General features: G+C 59.1%; 2 protein-coding genes across 2 annotated transcripts in view; one reads left to right on the plus strand and one right to left on the minus strand.

The window, feature by feature from the left end:
* LOC103657767 (maestro heat-like repeat-containing protein family member 7) overlaps positions 1–1067 on the plus strand; it is a 24353-nt gene extending 23286 nt beyond the window's left edge. The window contains exon 15 of the mRNA XM_040636434.1: positions 816–1067. Within this exon, the coding sequence (XP_040492368.1) occupies positions 816–961 (146 nt within the window). The 3' untranslated portion in view covers positions 962–1067. The remainder of the gene's footprint in view (positions 1–815) is intronic.
* A 3880-nt stretch (positions 1068–4947) lies between these two features.
* The window catches only part of KIF21B (kinesin family member 21B), a 49737-nt gene continuing 36475 nt past the window's right edge, over positions 4948–18209 (minus strand). Inside the window, exons 28-34 of the mRNA XM_040636435.1 lie at positions 14627–14763; positions 13501–13681; positions 12238–12402; positions 11788–11905; positions 10769–10939; positions 10037–10236; positions 4948–8989 (exon numbers count right to left, since the gene is read on the minus strand). Of these exons, the coding sequence (XP_040492369.1) occupies positions 8935–8989; positions 10037–10236; positions 10769–10939; positions 11788–11905; positions 12238–12402; positions 13501–13681; positions 14627–14763 (1027 nt within the window). The 3' untranslated portion in view covers positions 4948–8934. The remainder of the gene's footprint in view (positions 8990–10036; positions 10237–10768; positions 10940–11787; positions 11906–12237; positions 12403–13500; positions 13682–14626; positions 14764–18209) is intronic.

Below are 18209 nucleotides of genomic sequence, written 5' to 3' on the forward strand. Positions count from 1 at the left end.
TCGAGGAAGTATATACAGGTGAGTGGCAACCCGGTCGCGCCTCCTTGCAGCTTCTAAGGGTACTGGTGTCAGCGGGGAAGTCGCAGAAATGAGGGGAAATGGGCACGCGGCTCACGAAAATGATCCCGGGAAAGAACGAAGTGGGGCGTTGGCCAGAGCCCTCCCGCTCCTCCTGTTCCCTCACTGACCCTCACCCCTGGTGAGCTCCAGGCCGGTCAGCAGCCAGGACAGTTCCTGGAACTCTTGAGAGAGAGTCTCACCTGGGGGACACAGGGGTTCCCAGCCCCTTCTCGTGAAGCCGCTAGTACTGCTCCTGCGATAGACCGTGTGTTCTCCGCCATCCCCAACCCCCGCCGCGCCCCCCAAGGCCATGCTCTTCCCTTTTCCTCCGTCTTGTCTCAAGCACCCTATTCCCGCCTCTGCCGCGTCCCCTGCTGCTGCCCGAACCCCTGGCTGTAGCTCTCTGGGAAGTCCGAGGACGTCACTCACAGCTATTCCCTGCAGAAGAGGAGGGCAGAGGCGGGCAGGAGGGGGGTGGCGGAGGGGGCCGGGAAGGTTGGTTGTGGAGGCAGGTGAAGAAGCGGCCGGGCTCACGTCTCGCTGAGCCCGGGGCCAGTATGTCCTCCTGCTCGTGACTGAGCAGGGCGGCCTCCCAGCAGGAGTTCTGGCTCGTTTTTTAAAAGCCGCCAGTCCCCATCCCGCTGCGCCGCCCGTCTGCCAGCCGTCCCGCTGGGCCCGCCGGTGGGGCCCAGAGCCGGCGCCCAGCCCAGCAGCCTCGCTCTGTTCCGAGCAGCTTAGCGGTCCCCGTGTTGCAGCCCTCAGGTCCCTGCAGGAAGACCCCGACCCCACGGTCAGCTGCCTCGCCACTCAGACCTTCTACATCCTGGAAGCCAAGGACAAGCTGCCGGTCGGCACCCCTACGTCCTGCTTCTGCGGCAGGAGGCCTCGAAAGATCTCCTGAGCCTGTGTCCTTGGGGCCTGGCCAGGGCGGATGTGACTGTGACAACAGCGACGGGCTCCTGCGCCTGGCCCTAGAAGTGGATGTGTGCCCTGCAGACCGTTCGTAATAAAAGGGAGAAGCGTGAACTGGTTGTGGATTTGGAGTTTCCTGGCCTTTCCACTTTGTTCTGCGGGGCAGAGCCGTTCACCGTGGGCTGCCTCCTCCGGGCGAGCCTCTGGCCTCTCCCGGCCCCGCAGCCACCCCACCCCCCCGTGCCCTTCCCCCACGTAGCCAGGTGATCTGAGGCCCGAGCGTGAGACTCTGAGCATCAGCTTGAACTACAGACTGGCACGAAGGGGGACGCGGGGACACGTGAGGTGTTCTCGACTCCAGCTGTTCTGGGCAGGCTTCCGGGTGGTGAGCGAGAGTCCCCCCCCAGCAGGTGCACGCGGGGCGGCGATTTACTGAAGGGCGTTTGTCAGCTCATGAAACATTCCGGGAGATCAGAGAGTTTGGATACTGCCTGTCAGGCACAGGGTGGCTCTGTAAAAACACCGGTGTGGCTGTCCCTTGGCGCAGCCCAAACCGCAGCCCAGGTGCCAACACTCAGGCCTGGACCGCAGAAGCCCGGCCACCGTGTGTCCAGAGAGCCGGACGTCTCCTCCTCCCGCGCCCACGGTCGCGCTGGCAGAGGACTATCTCCCGGGGCCCCTGCTGGAGTCCGTCTAGCCCAGGGCCGTCCGACAGTCCCTCAAGTTTTTCCTCAGGTCGACGCGGGGTCATATGCTACTGTCACCCCCCCCACCCCCACCGGCCTCTTAGTCAGCCAGGCCCCAAAACTCTGGGGACAGGGACAGTAACCAATGTCCTAAAACGTAGCCCCCCCCTCCCCCCGCCATGGTCAAACCTGCTCTGACCTGGACGGAGCTCGGGCCACGGTGACGCAGACGCTCGGGCTTGGTCGGGCTCCTGTCCTGTGGTGCCCAGCCTCTGTCGCCTGCATGCAAGCCCCCAGGAACACGTGGAGGTCTCCCCTCAGTCGCCCTCTGCACCCCCGCACGCCTCGTTTCCTGTGTTGGCCGCGCTCCTGTCAGCACCAGCCCCACCTGGGTGCGGCAGCTGGCGTCGCTTGGTCACAAACACACCTCAGAGGCAGGCGTTGGCCAGAGGGCTCTTCTCACGCGCTCTCCTTGGCCTGGTCTCGGGCCGCTCATCAGCGGCTGGTGGCCTTATCAGCTGCTCCTTTCGTAGACGGAGTGAGTGGGGGATAGCACGAGACAGCGGTGCACGCGTGTTCCCTTCCCTGGCCTCCGAGGCACAATCAGGCCAAGTATGTCGGCATAGGACCCACTTCAGGCATTCTGGTGCCCCCCACAGATCACCCCCCCACATTGGTCAAGCCAAGTGTAAGAGGCATGATGGGAAGAGACCACAGGGGGGAAGGAATCTCTGTCTTGGAAGGATCATGTCCAACTCTCTTGGCTCCTCTGGGCCTCAGTTCCTCTCATCTATAAACTGAGAGGGTTGGAAAAAACCATCTTTGATGATGCCACCCAGGTTGACAATGACTGACCCCCATCAAATTCCAAGAGGTGCTATTACAACCTAAACAGTATTTCTCTCCACACGGGTTTGTTTCCGAATTTCCTATAATGAGCAGATATTACTGTTATAATTTGGGGGGAAACCAAATCCCACAAAAGAACAAAAGAACAAGGTCCTTTAACTCAGTGTTCCTGCCTCTCTACCCCTCAGGGCTTTGGCATCTTCAGGGTGCCATGTTCTGTGGCAAACCCTTTGCAGGGCAAGGGGAGGGACACAGTCGCAAAGTAGAAGCAGTTGGCGGGAGTCGGTTGCAGGGCCCTGCTCCTCACAAGGTCAAAGGCACCTGGGCCTCTATTTTCTGGTTTTACCCACAAATCCCACAGGCCTGCAGCTGGCCACGCCCAACTGTCACTTCTCACGGTCAACAGTGGGCTCTGTCTCGTTGGGTGGGATCCTATGTAAAAGAAGGGCCTGTGGGGAGCCAGGGTGGGACCAGACCAGGCAGGAGGGTGGGGCAGGGAGAGCGGCCTGGGTAAGGCTCAGTCAGCCAGCCAAGAACAACCGCCCTCAGAAGCCACCCCTGCTTCCCCGGGCAGGGAGGCTCCAGCACCTGCTGGAGGGCCTTGGGGGGATTAGGGCAACTCCGCCCACCTGTGTCCCCCTCTGCAGCTCAGGGTCCCCTTTCACTTGCTAAGACCCTTCTGTGTGAGGACCGGGAGCCTCCTGGGTGGAACCTCCCTCGGGGAGCCTCCCACCTGCAACCCACCGTGAGGTCTGCCTCTGACAGCCCCAGAGAACTCGCCGGCTGGGTCACCTGTCAGCAGCCAACAGCCGTAGGTCTAGCTGAGCAGAAAGGACTGTGTAGGCTGCCAGAGCACCTTGGTTTCATATTTGGAAAACACAGCAGAGAGAGACCCTGTTGTCTTCACATTACAAAGATCAGAAAGTAAAGCTTTCAAGATGGTCTTGGCTGGTGACGAAGATGCAGATGGTCACCCAGAGGTCACGATGTCCAGGGATGGGCTGGAATGTCTGGGAGTTGGGGGGTGTGAGCTGTGGTTATCCAAGGGGAAGGTGACAGCTCCATACAGGAAAGCTTCGTTATTTAATGACATTTCATCACTCACGACCCGCAAACATGCCTATTCTTCCCTTACTTCCTTCACTCACTCATGCACCCAGAGTCTGCTCAGCATGGAGGGAATAGGGAAATAACCAGAATAAAATCATTAGCCTAAGAAAGAAAAGAGGGTGGGTTTTATGGTATGGGAATTATATCTCAATAAAACTTTTATTAAACATGTTTTCTTTCTTTTTTTTTAAGATTTTATTTATTTATTTATTTATTTATTTATTTATTTATTTATTTATTTATTTGACAGAGGTAGAGACAGCCAGCAAGAGAGGGAACACAAGCAGGGGGAGTGGGAGAGGAAGCAGCAGGCTCCCAGCCGAGGAGCCCAATGTGGGACTCGATCCCAGAACACCGGGATCACGCCCTGAGCCGAAGGCAGACGCTTCATGACTGAGCCACCCAGGCGCCCCTAAAAATGTTTTCTTGAGAGCGAAACCTGACAAACTGGATACTTGCCCACAGAGCTAACATTGGGCCACTGGCACCACAAGACCTCGGAGACACGGTGAATTCTGAATGAAGCACAATCTAAAATTGTATGGGAGCCATGGGTTCCTGAGAAACAGTGGTAACAGGTCAAGAGCACACTGTAGGTTTGCTTGGCACCCTCTTAGACCTATTTTTATGTTGAAAATAATGAGACTAGTAGGCGGAGACAGAGCATTTTCAGGGCCTTAGGGAAAAAAAAGGAATAGGAGTTTTTAAAGACTGAAAAGCACTGATCTAGAAACAAAAATCAAGACCACTGTGGAGCTGTTTCCTTCTATGAACTTTTCATATTTCTGTCTTCTCTTCCTAAGTGGCAAGGGAAGGAAATATGTCTGGTATGCATCACGCACGGGGTCTTCCAGGCTCTGGAGAAGGCAGTTGGTATGTTCGTGAAAGGAAATGGGTGCTGTGGTTGGGCAGGTCTGGGTTCCAGTCCTGGCTCTGTCCTCACCAGCGCTGATCCTGGACACGTCATTCCCTGAGACTTTTCCCATTTCAGAAAATGAAAACACTACCTATCACACAGGGGGAGGGAAGATCCAAGGAAAAATGCCTGAAATAGTGCCTGGAATACAGTGGGTGCTCATTAAGTGCTGGTGCCCTCCTCCAGCTAATGTACCTGTCCCAGGAGACAACAGGGAGCGTCCGCAAGGAACGAACACTCTCCATGCTGCTTTCTCATTGAGCAAGCCCCAGACTCACAGCCCAGGCAATTCTCACCAGGCTGCACCCAGCCCCAGAGGCCCACCCCACCTGCCCCAGCACCAACCTCCCACCCCAGAGAAAGGCCACCAGCCAAATGCTGGCAGCTCTCAGGGGCCACACCACGACAGATACATTAGATCATTCGGGTTTTATTTATGACAACTTCTCAGAACACACAGATCCAGTCTAGGAACAGAAATGTACAGCATGAGGCTTAAATAACTTTCATACACTATGTACAGTCATCGGCAGAGGTACAAAACATATATACAACTTGTGCTAGAGCCGCGTAGCGAGGAGCGCGTAAGCCAGGCGAGACCCCGCAGTCTGGGCAGGGGGTGATCCCTAGAAAAGAGCTGGTGGGCAAGGCGGGGCCCTGATTCACTTCAGGGGTCTTCTCTGACCCTTGGCTCTTCTTGGAGTAGTTCCCACTTCCCTGCAAAGCCCTCGGGACAAGGGTTCAAAAAACTGGACGGGGGTATGCTAAGGGTGGGGGGCTCATCGGAGTGCTGGGGCTGGGCAGGGGGTGGGGGCTAGAACGAAGATGCAGAACTTTCCTTGTAGATTCTGTCCTTGCACGTAAGAGGGTGGTGAGGGACCCTGGGGGCCAGGAGAGTAAGGCCAGGCCCCGGCTCCCGAGGCTGGGCCAGGACGCTGGGCTAAGCTAAGAGAGCAGTAAGCAGCTTCCTGCTTGGGATGGCAAACAGACGCCACGCGTTGGGGCCTCTGGGTGGGAAGAAACTCACGGCTCTTGCAGGGCAGGCCCCGTCTACACAAACACGATGTTGAAGACGCTGGGCTCAGGCAGGTGCTGAGCAGCCAAGGGCCGTGCCTGTGCCCAGCCCAGACTGCATCAGAGGATGGCCCCCGAGAGCTGGGATAGTCTACGTGAGGGGAGAGAGCAGGGCATTTCTAACTTCACAGCTGCGGCCTGCCCATGGCTCCACCACACTGGCTGGCAGGAGAAGGTCCCAGAGACAATCTTCCCTACAGTGGTTTTGTGCTTTAAATTGCCCTCTGCCCAGGCGACACCACCCCAGGCGGGCAGCAGGGCCAGACAAGCGAGGGTTGGCCTGGGTTGGAGCTGTAGTGATGGTGGGGGGGAAGGGAGACCATTCCCGGATCCACAAATGTCCCCTCCCAGACCCACAGATGCACCCTGACCACCTCAAAGACTTGGGTGTGCCTTTGCTCTTCCTTGGCAATCTCCGAAGGCAACTCCAGGTGCTACCTTGGAGAATTCTGTCATGGAAGGATCAGCTACTCAAGCGAAAGCAAACACTGAGCTGATTAATACTGAGAACGGAGTCTGGCCCAGGACTGTGCCGAGCAGGCCCACAGGCAGTCAGCTTCAAAAGCATTCGAACAGGGGCTCAGCCTTGGGGACAGAGAATGTGGCTCTGGGCTCCTTAGGCTCAATAGGGCTGTGACCCAGCCTGGGCTCAGGCATTTAAAGACTTGGGGTGTGGGGCTGAGAGAGGGACACGTCTTCTGATGTGGCCGGGCCAGCGTTGGCCCCGACTCAAGTCTGCCGACGGACAAAGGAAAGTAAGTAGTTTGACGAGCCCCCCAGAATCAGGACAAGCCATCAGGACAGGCTGAGCCCTGGTCCGAGTGAGGAAACAACTGCCCAGACCAGGACATACTCAGTCTAACTGTAGGCAGAACCAAGCTGGGATTAGCCCCCTGGACCCAGGTCTGCCCAGGCCACCTGCCACAAGCCTTGCCATTTGTGCTCAAATCACAACCATTTTGTGCTTCCAACCTTTAGGATGCTGGGGGCCTGCCCCCTAACTATGTACCTTGGACATCCCTGAAGGAGTAGGCGGAGACGCCAACGCTCTTGGAGCACAGCTTTTGGAAGGGCTCAGGGCTCCCGAGGGACTTCAAGTTTAGAGTCAATGATACTCGCCAGGACAGCAGAGCCGGCCTGCCATGAGGTAGCTGACCCATCAGAAACAGCAGGAAGTGGGCAATGATGCTGAGTACCTCTCGCAGGCCGGAAGGTCACATCTCGCGCAAGAACGGGCCTTGCAGCTACAGTACCATTCCCGGGCTGGGGCAGCCCCGGCCCGTGGGGGCAGCGCAGTCTTTTGTGTTTCTACCATTTGTAAACAGTCATGCAGACGGAGTCTTTCTTACAGGTTGCAAAGTTCAAGATTTCTGATCAGGTGGGGAGGATGGGGAGGAGAAGAGGCGCTTGCTTCCATGTGGCTGAGGGAGTGGCCCCCCTGTTCTGCCTGGAGGAGGAGGGATTTTCGGCCATGGCAGACAGACTGTCGCAGGCTCCAGGAGGCCAGTATTCCAGGGTGCGTGCTTCCTGCACACATCGGCTTACCCGGACTCTGCCACCAGGGCTGGCAGGCGCCACTCGGAACAGGGGGAAGCAGGGCTGGGGACTCCGGCCCCAGCAGGTGTTTTTGCCTTTCGCCCACTAGGACAGCCTCCTCTGCCCTGTGTGCCACACGGGGGTCACACAGAGGGGGTTCCGATCCCCTGGCCAAATAGGCAGAGGCACAGAGGACAAATTCAGGGCTACCTCTGGAAGGTCTAAAAGTCACTGCATATCTCAGAACAGAGTTGGGGCTCCTGGCTCCCAGACCAAGGACAGGAAGCACAAGCCCAGTTAAGCATTGGAAAAACACTGTGGATAGGTTGGGGCGGAGGGATGTCCCGGGACTCCTCCCAAGGCCCGGTCCTGTAAATTCAGAAATGCCCCAACAGGGGGCACTGGAACACGGATTTAACCACATCCCCAGAGCCATGAGTCCACAGCCCCAAGGCAAAAAGAAACTCAATGAATTCCTTCTTCACCACTCATCTAAAAGGGGAGGGCCTCTCGCCCCATGCCAGCTTTAAGGCTTGAAAATGTGTCTCCTGAATAACCAGAGGGAAAGAGGCCGGAAGGACTCCCTGCCCTGTCGGGGTGAAAATACAGGTGAGCTGGGGAGGGCCTGGGCCATCCTCACCATCCAAGCCACCTCCTGGCAGACACGATCCTCTGAGCTGCTTCCTACGTGGCCCACACAGGACTCTGGGAATGGGGGCCCCTAGCCCCGGGCTGTGGGGTGGAGCTCCCCTGCCTTCTGGGGGCAGCGGGCATGGGATCCCGCGAGTGCAAAGACACGTGTGGTGCCGCGGGCATGGCTGGTGTAAGGCTGCCCAGCACGGGTGCCAGGCCCCGGGGTGGAGGAAGGCACTGAAGCATCAGGCGGCCTAGAGGTCAGGGGCGCGCTAGAATGGTCCCTGGGGGCAATGCTGGGGACAGGCCCGAGCTGCAAAGCGAACGGAAGAGGTGGCCCTGGAGAGCTGGTCGGGCGGATTCCCTTTGGGATTCCTGGCCCCCGAGTGCTGAGGGAAAGTACATCTGGGGAGAAACTTCAAGTCAGTTTCCAGGAGGCAACAGCAAAAAATAAAAATAAAAATAAAATAAATTAAATAGCTGAAGTATTTCTGACCATCTCCCCAAAGGAATTTTTCTAGCAGCTCTACCTTGGCCCCATCAGAACAGGACCCCAAGGGGTGGCTGGGGTCAACTGGGAATGGCTGTTGGTGGCCAAGGGGCTAAGGGTCAGCTGCAGGGCCCAGCTGCCAACACCTGGTTTCCATGGTTACCTGAGGACTATCATTTTGGGCTCAGAGGCAGGTGGCTCCGGAGGCTGGATGAGGGGATAGAAGGGGAGGCCTTTCCATCGGAGGGGCACGGCAGGGGCTGGGGCTGCTTCACCTCCCCTATAGGTCCCCACGACTGGGCCAGAGGCTTAAGGAAGGGCATGGCCAGCTCAGCAGGAGAAAATGTGGCCAGAGGAAGGGCAAGGGGAGCCCGAGGGGCTGCAGGGAGAGAAATGAGAGGGGAAAATGCCCTTTGGCTTCACAGCTTAAATTCCTCCCCAACCTCTCTCTCTCCCCCAAGAGGCGGGGGAATAGTATCCCATAGGAAGGTCAAGGGAGAGGCAGGAGAGCAGGAGAAGGGCCACTCCCGAGGCCCACACCCTCCGTCCCCAGGGCAGTTGGCCCCGACAGGCCACAGCTTCCCTTCTGTGCTGTCCAGGCTGCTGGGGGCCGAGGGTCTGGGGGCCATCGTCTGAAAGACAGCCAGGGTGAGGAATGCTGTGTGCTCCTAGGGTGGGCCGCCGGGTAACCGCCGCACACTCCAGAACTTCACTGTCAGGTCACTGGGGTGGACGACAGAGAGGGACTGGTCAGCTCTGGAAGTGGGCCCGGCTGGCTACCCCCAAAGTAAAGGATGGGCCAGATTCTCCAAACTCCCCAGATGTGGCTGGGGCCCAGGGGCAAGCACGGCTGAGGAGAAGGGCAGACTGCAAGGGGGAGGGGTGGCGGCTGGGCAGAGGGAGAGGGCCTGTGGTCTCAAAGTCCCCAACAGAATTCTCGTCATGGGTTTTCGTTGGTGTTGTTTCGTTTTGTCCAGGCCTGGATGCTCCCCCTTTGCCTTCTACCACCTGGCACCCCTCTGCTGGGGGTCTGTCCCGCTAGTCATGCTCGGAAGAGGAGGGTGGGAGGAAGAGCGGCAGGCGGGGCATTCACTCCGGGCCAGGCAGGGCGTGAAGGGAGAGCAGGGAGGAGGAGTAAAATAATCTCATACCGTTGAGAAGCAGCTCAGACCGAAGTGGAGAAAGAGAGGGAAGAGGAAAGAGGGGAGAATGACAGAGGAGGTGGGAGGGGAGGGTCAGGGCAGGGTGGTGGCTCGGCCCTTTATGGCCAGGACTCGACGAGGAAGGCAGGGGGTGAGTCCGGGGACGTAATTCCACACCTTTACCCGGCAGTCGCTGTTGGGGGAGAGAGGCAGAGAGGAAGAGAGGAGAGGCAGGAGGAGATGGGGAGGGAAAGAGGGGAGAGAAGGGACACGGTCGGACGTGAAGGAAAAAGAAGAGACCCCTCTGAGGAGCTCCCCTATGGGACAGAGGCCTGGGCATCCCCTGGATGGGGGTAAAGACAGCCAGGGTGGGGGCCGCTGTGGGAGGGGCAGGAAAGGCTTGCAGACAAGTGGGTGAGTCCTGACCTGGGGCCCAGCACCTTCCTGCTCCCCTGCCCCTGGAGGGCACTCCTGGAGGGCTAGCACAGGCTAGCGGGCGCCGTGGGGTCCGCTCCGTGAACCGAGCCTGTTGGGACAACCGCAGGGGCCCCGAGGCCCCCTAGCCTGCCCTGCCCACACCAGGGAGAGGGGCAGGGAACACACGCAGACCTCTCCACCTGGCACCCACCTGGAAGCAGTGAAGATGTGCTTGGCGTTGGTGCAGATGGCATTGATGGGGCTGTCATGGCCCCTGATCTCGCCAATGGGCGTGAAGTTATCCACGTTCCAGACCTTGATGACGCCCGCACGGCAGGCGCTCAGCAGCATGGGGCGGCCCGGGACAAAGGCCAGGGCACACACCCAGTCCTTGTGTGCATTGGGGATTTGCTGCGGGAGGGGCAGAGCCAGTGAGGCCTGGGGGCAGTGCTGAGGGGGGAAAGCCAGCAGAGGGGGGAGAAGCTGGCAGGGGACACTGTGCACGTGAAGGACAGCTACCGGGCTCCCCGGGCAGGCAGACTGGCAGCACTGTCCAGGAGGCGGGTGGGGCGGGCCCATGCTGGGGACTGCAAGGGCCCAGAGACCCATCCTTTGGCCCCGCCACTCTGAGGCAAACCTAAGATTGTGCACTGGTGGCGAACCCTTCAGGCCTCCCAGGCGGAAACGCTTGGGGAAAGGGAAGAGTGAGCAGCTGAACTTTCGAGTCAAACCTAGGGGCTAAGAGCAGTCTCTTTCCTGAAAGCAGCTGCACAGGGGAGAGTACAGGGGAGGCCACAGGGGAGGGGAGTGGACACAAAGGGGAAGAGGGTGGAGAATAGGCAGGCTGGGGGAGCTCTGGCCCAAGATCTGAGGTCCCCAAGGCCCTGCCTGGACTGGGGAATGGCCTCACCCTAGCCCACCCCTCCCCTTCCGCCCACGGCACCTGGATGAGCTCCTGCTGCTCCAGGTCCCACTTCTTGATGCCATTATCCCGGGAGCCGCTGAACAGGACATCTCCCTGGATGGCGAGACACTCGATGCCATCATAGTGTGGGGGTTCAAAGTTGTGGGTGGGGCCAATGGTGCCCGTCACACACTCACCCAACTCGAACATCTGTGGGAGGAAAGACTGGTAGGGAGAGCCCGAGGGAGAAGGAGGGAGCTCCAGGGCCACCCACCCACTCTCACACAGCACTGTGGTCCCCGGGAGCCGACAGACCCGGTGGCCTGACCCGGGGTGGTAGCCACGGCCCTGGGGGAGAGGAGATTCCCCAGCAGGAGAGGGCTCCCGGAGGGGCACTGCTCCTTCCAGGGACAGAGGACTCTGAAGGCTTGGGTCCTGACCCTTCCTAAGGGGACTGGGGCAGACTGGCTTTAGAAGTTAACGCAGGGGGTGACCCCACAGCTGGACATGCAGCTCTTACGGAGAAAGGTGGGTTTGGGAAGCGAATCTCCTTTTCAGTTTCTTTTATTTTAAAATAAATATAATATTACTTGTACTTGAAATAAAAATATTATCACACCAACCACCCTCTGTTTCTCTACTTCCCAGTTTCTGACTGTGTACACGTGGTTTGCAATGACATAATCCGGGAGCAAACAAAATTCGTGTCGTTTGCTACCCTTTGTGCTCTGCTCGCACGTTCGCAGTTCAGTAGACGCTGAGCCCGTTCAGTGGGTTTGACGTGACTAACTGACGTGACCGCTATTCCAGCCTTAGACATTTAGGTCATTTTCATTTCTGCACCATTGACAAAATTCCACTGCAACCTACTTTCTGTACACACCTCCTTGCCTCTCCGGGATGATTTCTTCTGCATAAGTCCCTAGAAGTCTCAGCATTTCTCATGAGGGCTCCCAAGGCCCCAGAGGGAAGGGGTGGGGAGGGCAGGAGGAATGCAGAGAATGCCCCGCACCCCCCACCCCCTGCCCCAGGCCCGAGAGGGAGGCCTTCTCAGGTACCTTAACGTAGTGGTCTTTGGAGCCGGTCACCACCAGGTCGTGCTGGCTGGCGGTCTGGGTGACTGTCAGGCACATCACAGGGCCGATGTGGCCAGTCAGCTTGCCAACCGGCTGGAACCTGTGGTGGGGAGAGGCCCGGCCGGTGGGGGGACATGGATCAGGGGGAACCCTGGCTTGTGAGGGCCGGTGGGGGAGGTCTGCCCTGGAATGAATGGGTCCGGCCGGGGCACTCTCCCTCCCTCAACACAAGACCAAGAACCTAGACATCAGCGGCCCGGTGTCCCAGGGGCCTCAGAGGACAAGGGTCCAGGCTCTGGGGTATGGGACCCAAGCCCAACAGCAGGCGGAAACGGGGCAGCACGGGGTTCTGCCAGCCCCGATGGGCGGCGCCCACAGCGGAGACCCGCAGACCCCCCCGCAGCCCTCCGCGGCGCCCCACGCATCCCCTACCTGCTGAGCTCCCAGATGCGGACGGCGTTGCCCGAGGCGGCGTAGAGCATGGTGCCTGAAGGGCTGAGGGCGATCTGGTTGATCTGGTGCTCCCCCTGAGCACTGGTGATAGCGCGGGTGGACGCCGCGGCGCAGGCGTCCCCGGAGGTCACCTGGCCCGAGGACCTGCCGTAAGCAAGGCAGACAAGGTCAGAGGTCAAAGGGGTCCATCCACACAGGCCAGGAGAGCAATCAAACCTCACTCAGACCAGGCCTGATACCCCGGTTCTTCCAGGAAGCCTTCCCTGACTGATGATCAGAGGGGAGCAAAGCTCCTCCTGGAAGTTTCTGGTCTGCTGAGGGAGAGACCAAGGGTGACAGTGCCAGCCCACGGCCAGCAGAAAAGTTCCTGACCCTGAGCTGGGCTTGTGGAAACCAGTTAGTCTCTCTGAGTCCCATTTTCCTCCTCTGTAGACAGAGGTGGTAATACCCATTTGGTTTACTCTCCTTCTTTTGTTTTTTAAAAATTGAAGACTAGTTTTTAGAGCGGTTGCAGGGTCACAGCAAAACTGGGGACGGTTTCCCCTATGGCCCCGCCCCACGCACGCACAGGCTCCCCCACCGTCACCATCCCCACCACAGGGGGCGTTTGGCACAGATGGCGAGCCCACCCGGTCGCAGCGTCATCACCGTGGGCTCACCCGTGCCATACATTCCGTCGGTGTGGACAAACGCATAGTTACAGGCTCTTAGGGGTTTCACTGCCCTCGAAATCCCCTGTGTTTACTCTTGCTTAAGGATCATGTTAAGGAACAGACGATGGCTTATAATGGACACATCAGGACGAAGCATAGCTTCTGCTAGGAAACGGTTTCATTCTGCAGCGGCCCTTGTCCCGCTTCTGTCTCCCACATGTCCGTCTGCCTGAGACCATCAGGGATGAGAACCGGCTCGGGTGGCCCATTTACGCAGAGTCTGCCGTCACCTGCTGGCCCCACGCTGGTTCCCAGCTCCCCTTTCGGACTCATGGAGGATACCCAGCACAGCCCAAGGCCTGGGAGGCTGAGATGACGCAGGGGGGCCAAGCAGGCCAAAGGCTCGCCCAAGCTGCTGCCCCGGACGCTGTCCCTCAGCCCAGAGATCCCACCTTGTCCGTCAGAATCAGGTTGAGTCCCATAAGGGCCTCTGTGCCTGTGTAGCCGGACCGGGGTGTACTGAGTGCGTGACCTGGGTTGGGCATTGGTAGCCAGCCCACCACCATGAGCCAGCTCGGGGAGTACGTACGTGAGGGTCCGAATGCACTTGGCCGAGTCGCGGATGTCCCACACCTTGATGTAGGAGGTAGACACGGAGAACACAAGCCCGGAGTGGCTACAGTATTTGATGGACACCACGTTGTTGGGGTGGCCCTTCAGCGCTGCGATCTCCTGGCCCGTGACCAGGTTCCACATCTTGCAGCTGCGGTCTGCGAGGGACAGGGCGAGAACCACGGGGAGGGCGGATGATGGTTAGCGGGGACCAGGTAACGCACACTCCCCCTACACAGAGGCTGTGGCGGTTGGGGGAGATGGTCCAGAGACATCCAGGGGGAGGGGCCCTGGGTCTGAGGGAGAGAAAGATGCGCTCGACCGTGCTCACGTGGCGTGGGTGTGCACAGAGATCTCAAGAGAGGAGTCGGTCAGAACTTGGGACCAGGCTTTCTCAAGCAAACTCTGCAGACACCACAGTCCCATGTGTGTTGCCAAGGTGCCCTGAGCTAAAATGAAATTCTTCAGCTTTTGGTGTCTGTTCCTACCATTGCTAAGAGCTGACAAAAGTAGTGAACAAATGGCAGGCCCATCTTATGGGGAAAACTTGGAATCAATCAATCACACCCAGACTGACAACTCGGCCTCCTCCCTCCAGGCAAATAAAGGTATTAATTGTCTTTCTAACATGTCTACTCTCTGCATGTCTACTGCAGAGCTGTCCTTTCCGCTGGGAAAATTTTTCTGATTTTGTTGCTGAGATTAAATAATCATGACTTTGTGGGGTCCTGCTGCCAAGATCATAGGGATTTCTCAGATGGAAGGGCTGGGGTAGATGTCAGGGGGGGAGTAGTCGTGTTGGGGGACTGGGATGAGCAGACAAGGTGGGGCACCTGAGAAGCTTCCTGGAGTTTCTGAGAGAGGTTTGGAAGGAAGTGCTGGATGGAGCCACCAGGGTCAGCTATGAGGGAAGACTTGGTCGGGGGCACCCAAGATGGGGAGTCTTGGGCCAAGGCAAGAAACATGAGACAAGGGAGTGGGCAAGGCGACCCCACATCCTCAACTCGTGGGGGCTCTGTGTTTTTGTCTTCACAGCCCACTCTGGCATGAAGCAGGGATGGGTGAGACCCTACCCTTACCTGGCCAGTCTGGGTTCTACCCACCTTTAGATCCTGTAAACAGCAGCTCGTCTGTGGCGTCCAGGCAAAGGATGGGCTTGGTGTGGCCCTCGGCCATGGAGACGCACTGCAGCGGGGCCGTCCTCGCACCCTTGGCTCCTCCAACGGGGGTGATGACGCCCCTTCCCAGGAGAGAGGGAGAAAGGGAGCACCTGTCAGCCAGGGAGCCTGAGGCCAGGTTGAGTGAGGTACACAGGTAAGAGGGGGACAGAACCGACAGGGGACTAAGGCCTAACGAAGGAGACTCCGGAGACTCCAGTCAAATGCCATCAATGTCTGAGAGCTGGGAATAGACTGTGCAGGTGGGGAGGGCCTGTCTGTACAAGGACCTGTCAGTCACCACTCTGAGCATGCGTGAGGGAGCAAGCCACGGGCTGGGCACCGCAGGAAGGAGGAGACAGGGGCCCTGCCCTGGGGAGGGGGGAGTTCCCATCTGATGGCTGCCTGACCCGGATCCTGAGACCTAAAAGCACCCAGGCCCCAGCCAGGCAGGGCAGAGGCCTGAGGGCTGGCCAGGCTCCTGCAGCTCCCAGGGTTCCTCCACGCTGCTGCGGTTAACCCGGGGTGAGGCGAGGGGGGCACCAGGGACGATGCTCAGGCTGTCAGCCTCCCAGCACCTCAGTGCCATTACATCCATCTGTCGGTGACTTCTTCTGGGGCTGGCCCCTCCCAAGCAGAGACACACACACACTCCCACCCACCCATGAGCCCCTTTTGGGCCTGCACGGTCAGACCTGTGACTGTCCCTTACAAAGGCCCAAATCCCTTTAGGGGTACCCAGCACAGCTCTGAGTTCGGGATGTCCAGGGTCCCTGGGGAAGCACCTCCTCACTTCCCATGAACCCTCTGGGAGGGAGAATGAGGCTTGTCCTCAGCGAGCAGGACGATTTTGTTACGCCGGCCTCCTGGAGGTTCTGGGGAATGATCTTTTCTCAGTGAGGGTCTCTTGGAATGAGGCCCTGGCTGAATTATGTGCAGGCCTGAAAATATGTTCTAGTTCTTTCCCAAAGAGAATGCTGTTCCTGACAAGGATGCTGTGGCCTACGGTCTGCTGAAATGACCAGTGTCCTACCCACAGTGCCTCTCACGGCCCCCCACAGACGCAGCCAGGCCCCCCTGCAAGGACAGCAGTCAGACAGGGCCAGCTGCCAGCTAGATGTCACCACAAGTGACCTGCCCCCAAGCTGCCCCAGCTCCCGGCTTCCGACACGGGTTTGGGCCCAGCTATGTGGCTGCAGAAAGAGCCCAGACTGCTCTGGAAAGCGTATCACCAGGATAACCCTCCCACTGAAAAAGGCTGGGAGGCTGGCGAGCTTCTGGTAGTGGCAAAGCCTTGCTCCCCGCAGGCAGGTTTGCAAGAACGTCAGGAGCCAGGCCAGGAGGCGCAGCGAGCAGTGGGCACTCTGGGCGAGCTGGGGGGAGCTCTGAGCCCAGTGCTGACCATTTGCCCGTCAGGAGCTCAGGCCCACCAGGTCCCAGGACATGCGTCACCCTGTGGGGTGCTGTGCTGGGGTGGCTGGGGAAACTGTCCTCTGGTCATCCCAAAAGCTGGGAAGGTAGGAGGTCTCCTGGCACTCCTGGACCACGGGCCGGGAGATGCGGCAGCAGGACCTGCCCCCTCAGTGCTCCTCTCAGAGGAGCTGGAAAGCACACCTCATCCCTCCCTGGCAAAAGCTGAGCAAGTCACAAGGAGGCTGGGGCCAGCCACCAACACCCTGGGCCAGCTGGGCCCCACAGGCCACCGGGCTATCCGCACCCCTGCCCCTCCCCCCAACCCCTCAGCAGAGCTCAGTCCCAGCCCCAGCACCCCCCCCCCAGACTCTCATGCTCTTCCCCTCCCTGCCCAGGTGACAAGAAGAGAACAGCGCCTGTGGCAAGCCACTGTGCCCCCCTCCCCAAGCCCCCAGCTCCAGCCGGGCCTGGCCAGGGTGAGGCCACGCAGCAGCCCTGAGAGGGAGGAACCACGGGGGTGGGGGTGGGGGGCAGGCCAGGGAGGAGGGCTGCATGCTGAGGACTGGGTGTGCAGGCAGGAGGGGCGGTGCAGCAAGAGGCAGAGAGGGGAGAGTAGAGAGTGAGAGCTGGGGAGCCAACACGGGAGACATTCTGTGTGTACCTCAGGACCTCCGACAAAGAGGAGTCGCTGTCATCAGACCTGGGGAGGGCAGAAAATTAGCTGGATTAGGGGAGAGAGGAACACACACAAAGGGATGGCGGAGGCAGCAGCAGCGCGGGAGGTCAGAGGGCAGGTTATTCTCTTCAAGGGCAGCGGGGAGAGGCAGAGGGTCAGGGCGCTAAGGGACAGCAGGAGAGGAGGCAGGGAGGGGCAGGCCGCCAGGGGTCCCTCGGTTACCAGGGTAGGCGTGAGGGGAGGACAATGGGAGATGTGGGAGTGCCAGCCCCACACTCCGGAGAGATGTCTCAGTTGGTAGGCCATTTGCTGGTTCCAAGCCCCTGGCTGCCCCATCGTATGAGCTGGGGGCACCCTGCCCTGCCCCAGCAATGCTCCTACGTGCCTGAGGCCAAAGGAAGCCATGCCTGCTCCCGCCCCTCCCTGGGAGCTGGCTTCTTCCAGCAATTCCTCAGGGACTTACTTACTGACAAAGCCAACTGTCCCCAGCAAGCCCACTGGGCTATACCTAGAAGGTGAGCCTGTACCACACATAGACCCCAAGACCTGGCCCATGGATAGGATCAAGGTCTGTAAGACCACCAGGCTGGAAGTGCCAGGGTCCCACCTCAATGCTTCTGGAAAAGAGACCTATTGATTGCAAAGGTATGGTGGGCAGGCGGCACCCTGGTTGGCGTGGTCCAGGTTTGGTCCACGCCTGCCGAAATGGGAACTGAGCCAAGGTGGGTCTGGGGAAGGAGCAGTATTTTGACCCAGCAGTATTTGACCCGGATGTCAGGGGCCAGGTGCAAGAACTAGCACTTTCTAGCCTGGGCTCCCCGGAACAATAGCACTGCACCCCCCTCTGCCAGGGTAGAGAAGCTTTTAGGGAGCCAAGAGAAGAGCCCTCTCAGAGACTGCAGAGAGTAGGGAGAGGGCCAGAGCGGGGTCCAGAGTGTAGGGAGCACGGAGAGGCGCACACGGAGGCTAGGATCTCCCTTCTCCCAAGGCCGAGTCCCACTGTTAGGAGCATGTCAGAAGCCCCGGGTTCTGGGCCCCAGTCCTCCGCTTTCTAGGTGAATGTCCTTGGGCCTCTTTAAGCCTCATTTCCTCTTCTGTAAAATAGGGAAGAGAGTTCTCATGGCTGATATGCCGCCCACACGAATCACACACAGGAAAGCGGATGCACAGCGAAGTGCCATCTGGACGCACGGGACTGCCCCGAAGCCCTGCCGTGCTCTCCGGAGTCACAGCGGCCCACGGGAGCTGTACTTACAGCGGGGATGAACCTGCCGCGTGAAGGCAATAGGGGTCCCCTTCTGCGGGGACGGAAGGGCCACTGGGGCCTCGTCTGAGCCTGCGCGGCAGGGAGGGAGTGGCTGCAGTTCAAGGAGGGGGCCTCAGAGGAGAACCCAAGAGTCAAAGCAGCAGCAGAGAAGATTCAAGGCGCAGCTGTGGGGG

Source organism: Ursus maritimus, unplaced genomic scaffold, assembly GCF_017311325.1.
Source record: "Ursus maritimus isolate PB19 unplaced genomic scaffold, ASM1731132v1 scaffold_2, whole genome shotgun sequence".
Classification (NCBI taxonomy): Eukaryota; Metazoa; Chordata; class Mammalia; order Carnivora; family Ursidae; genus Ursus; species Ursus maritimus.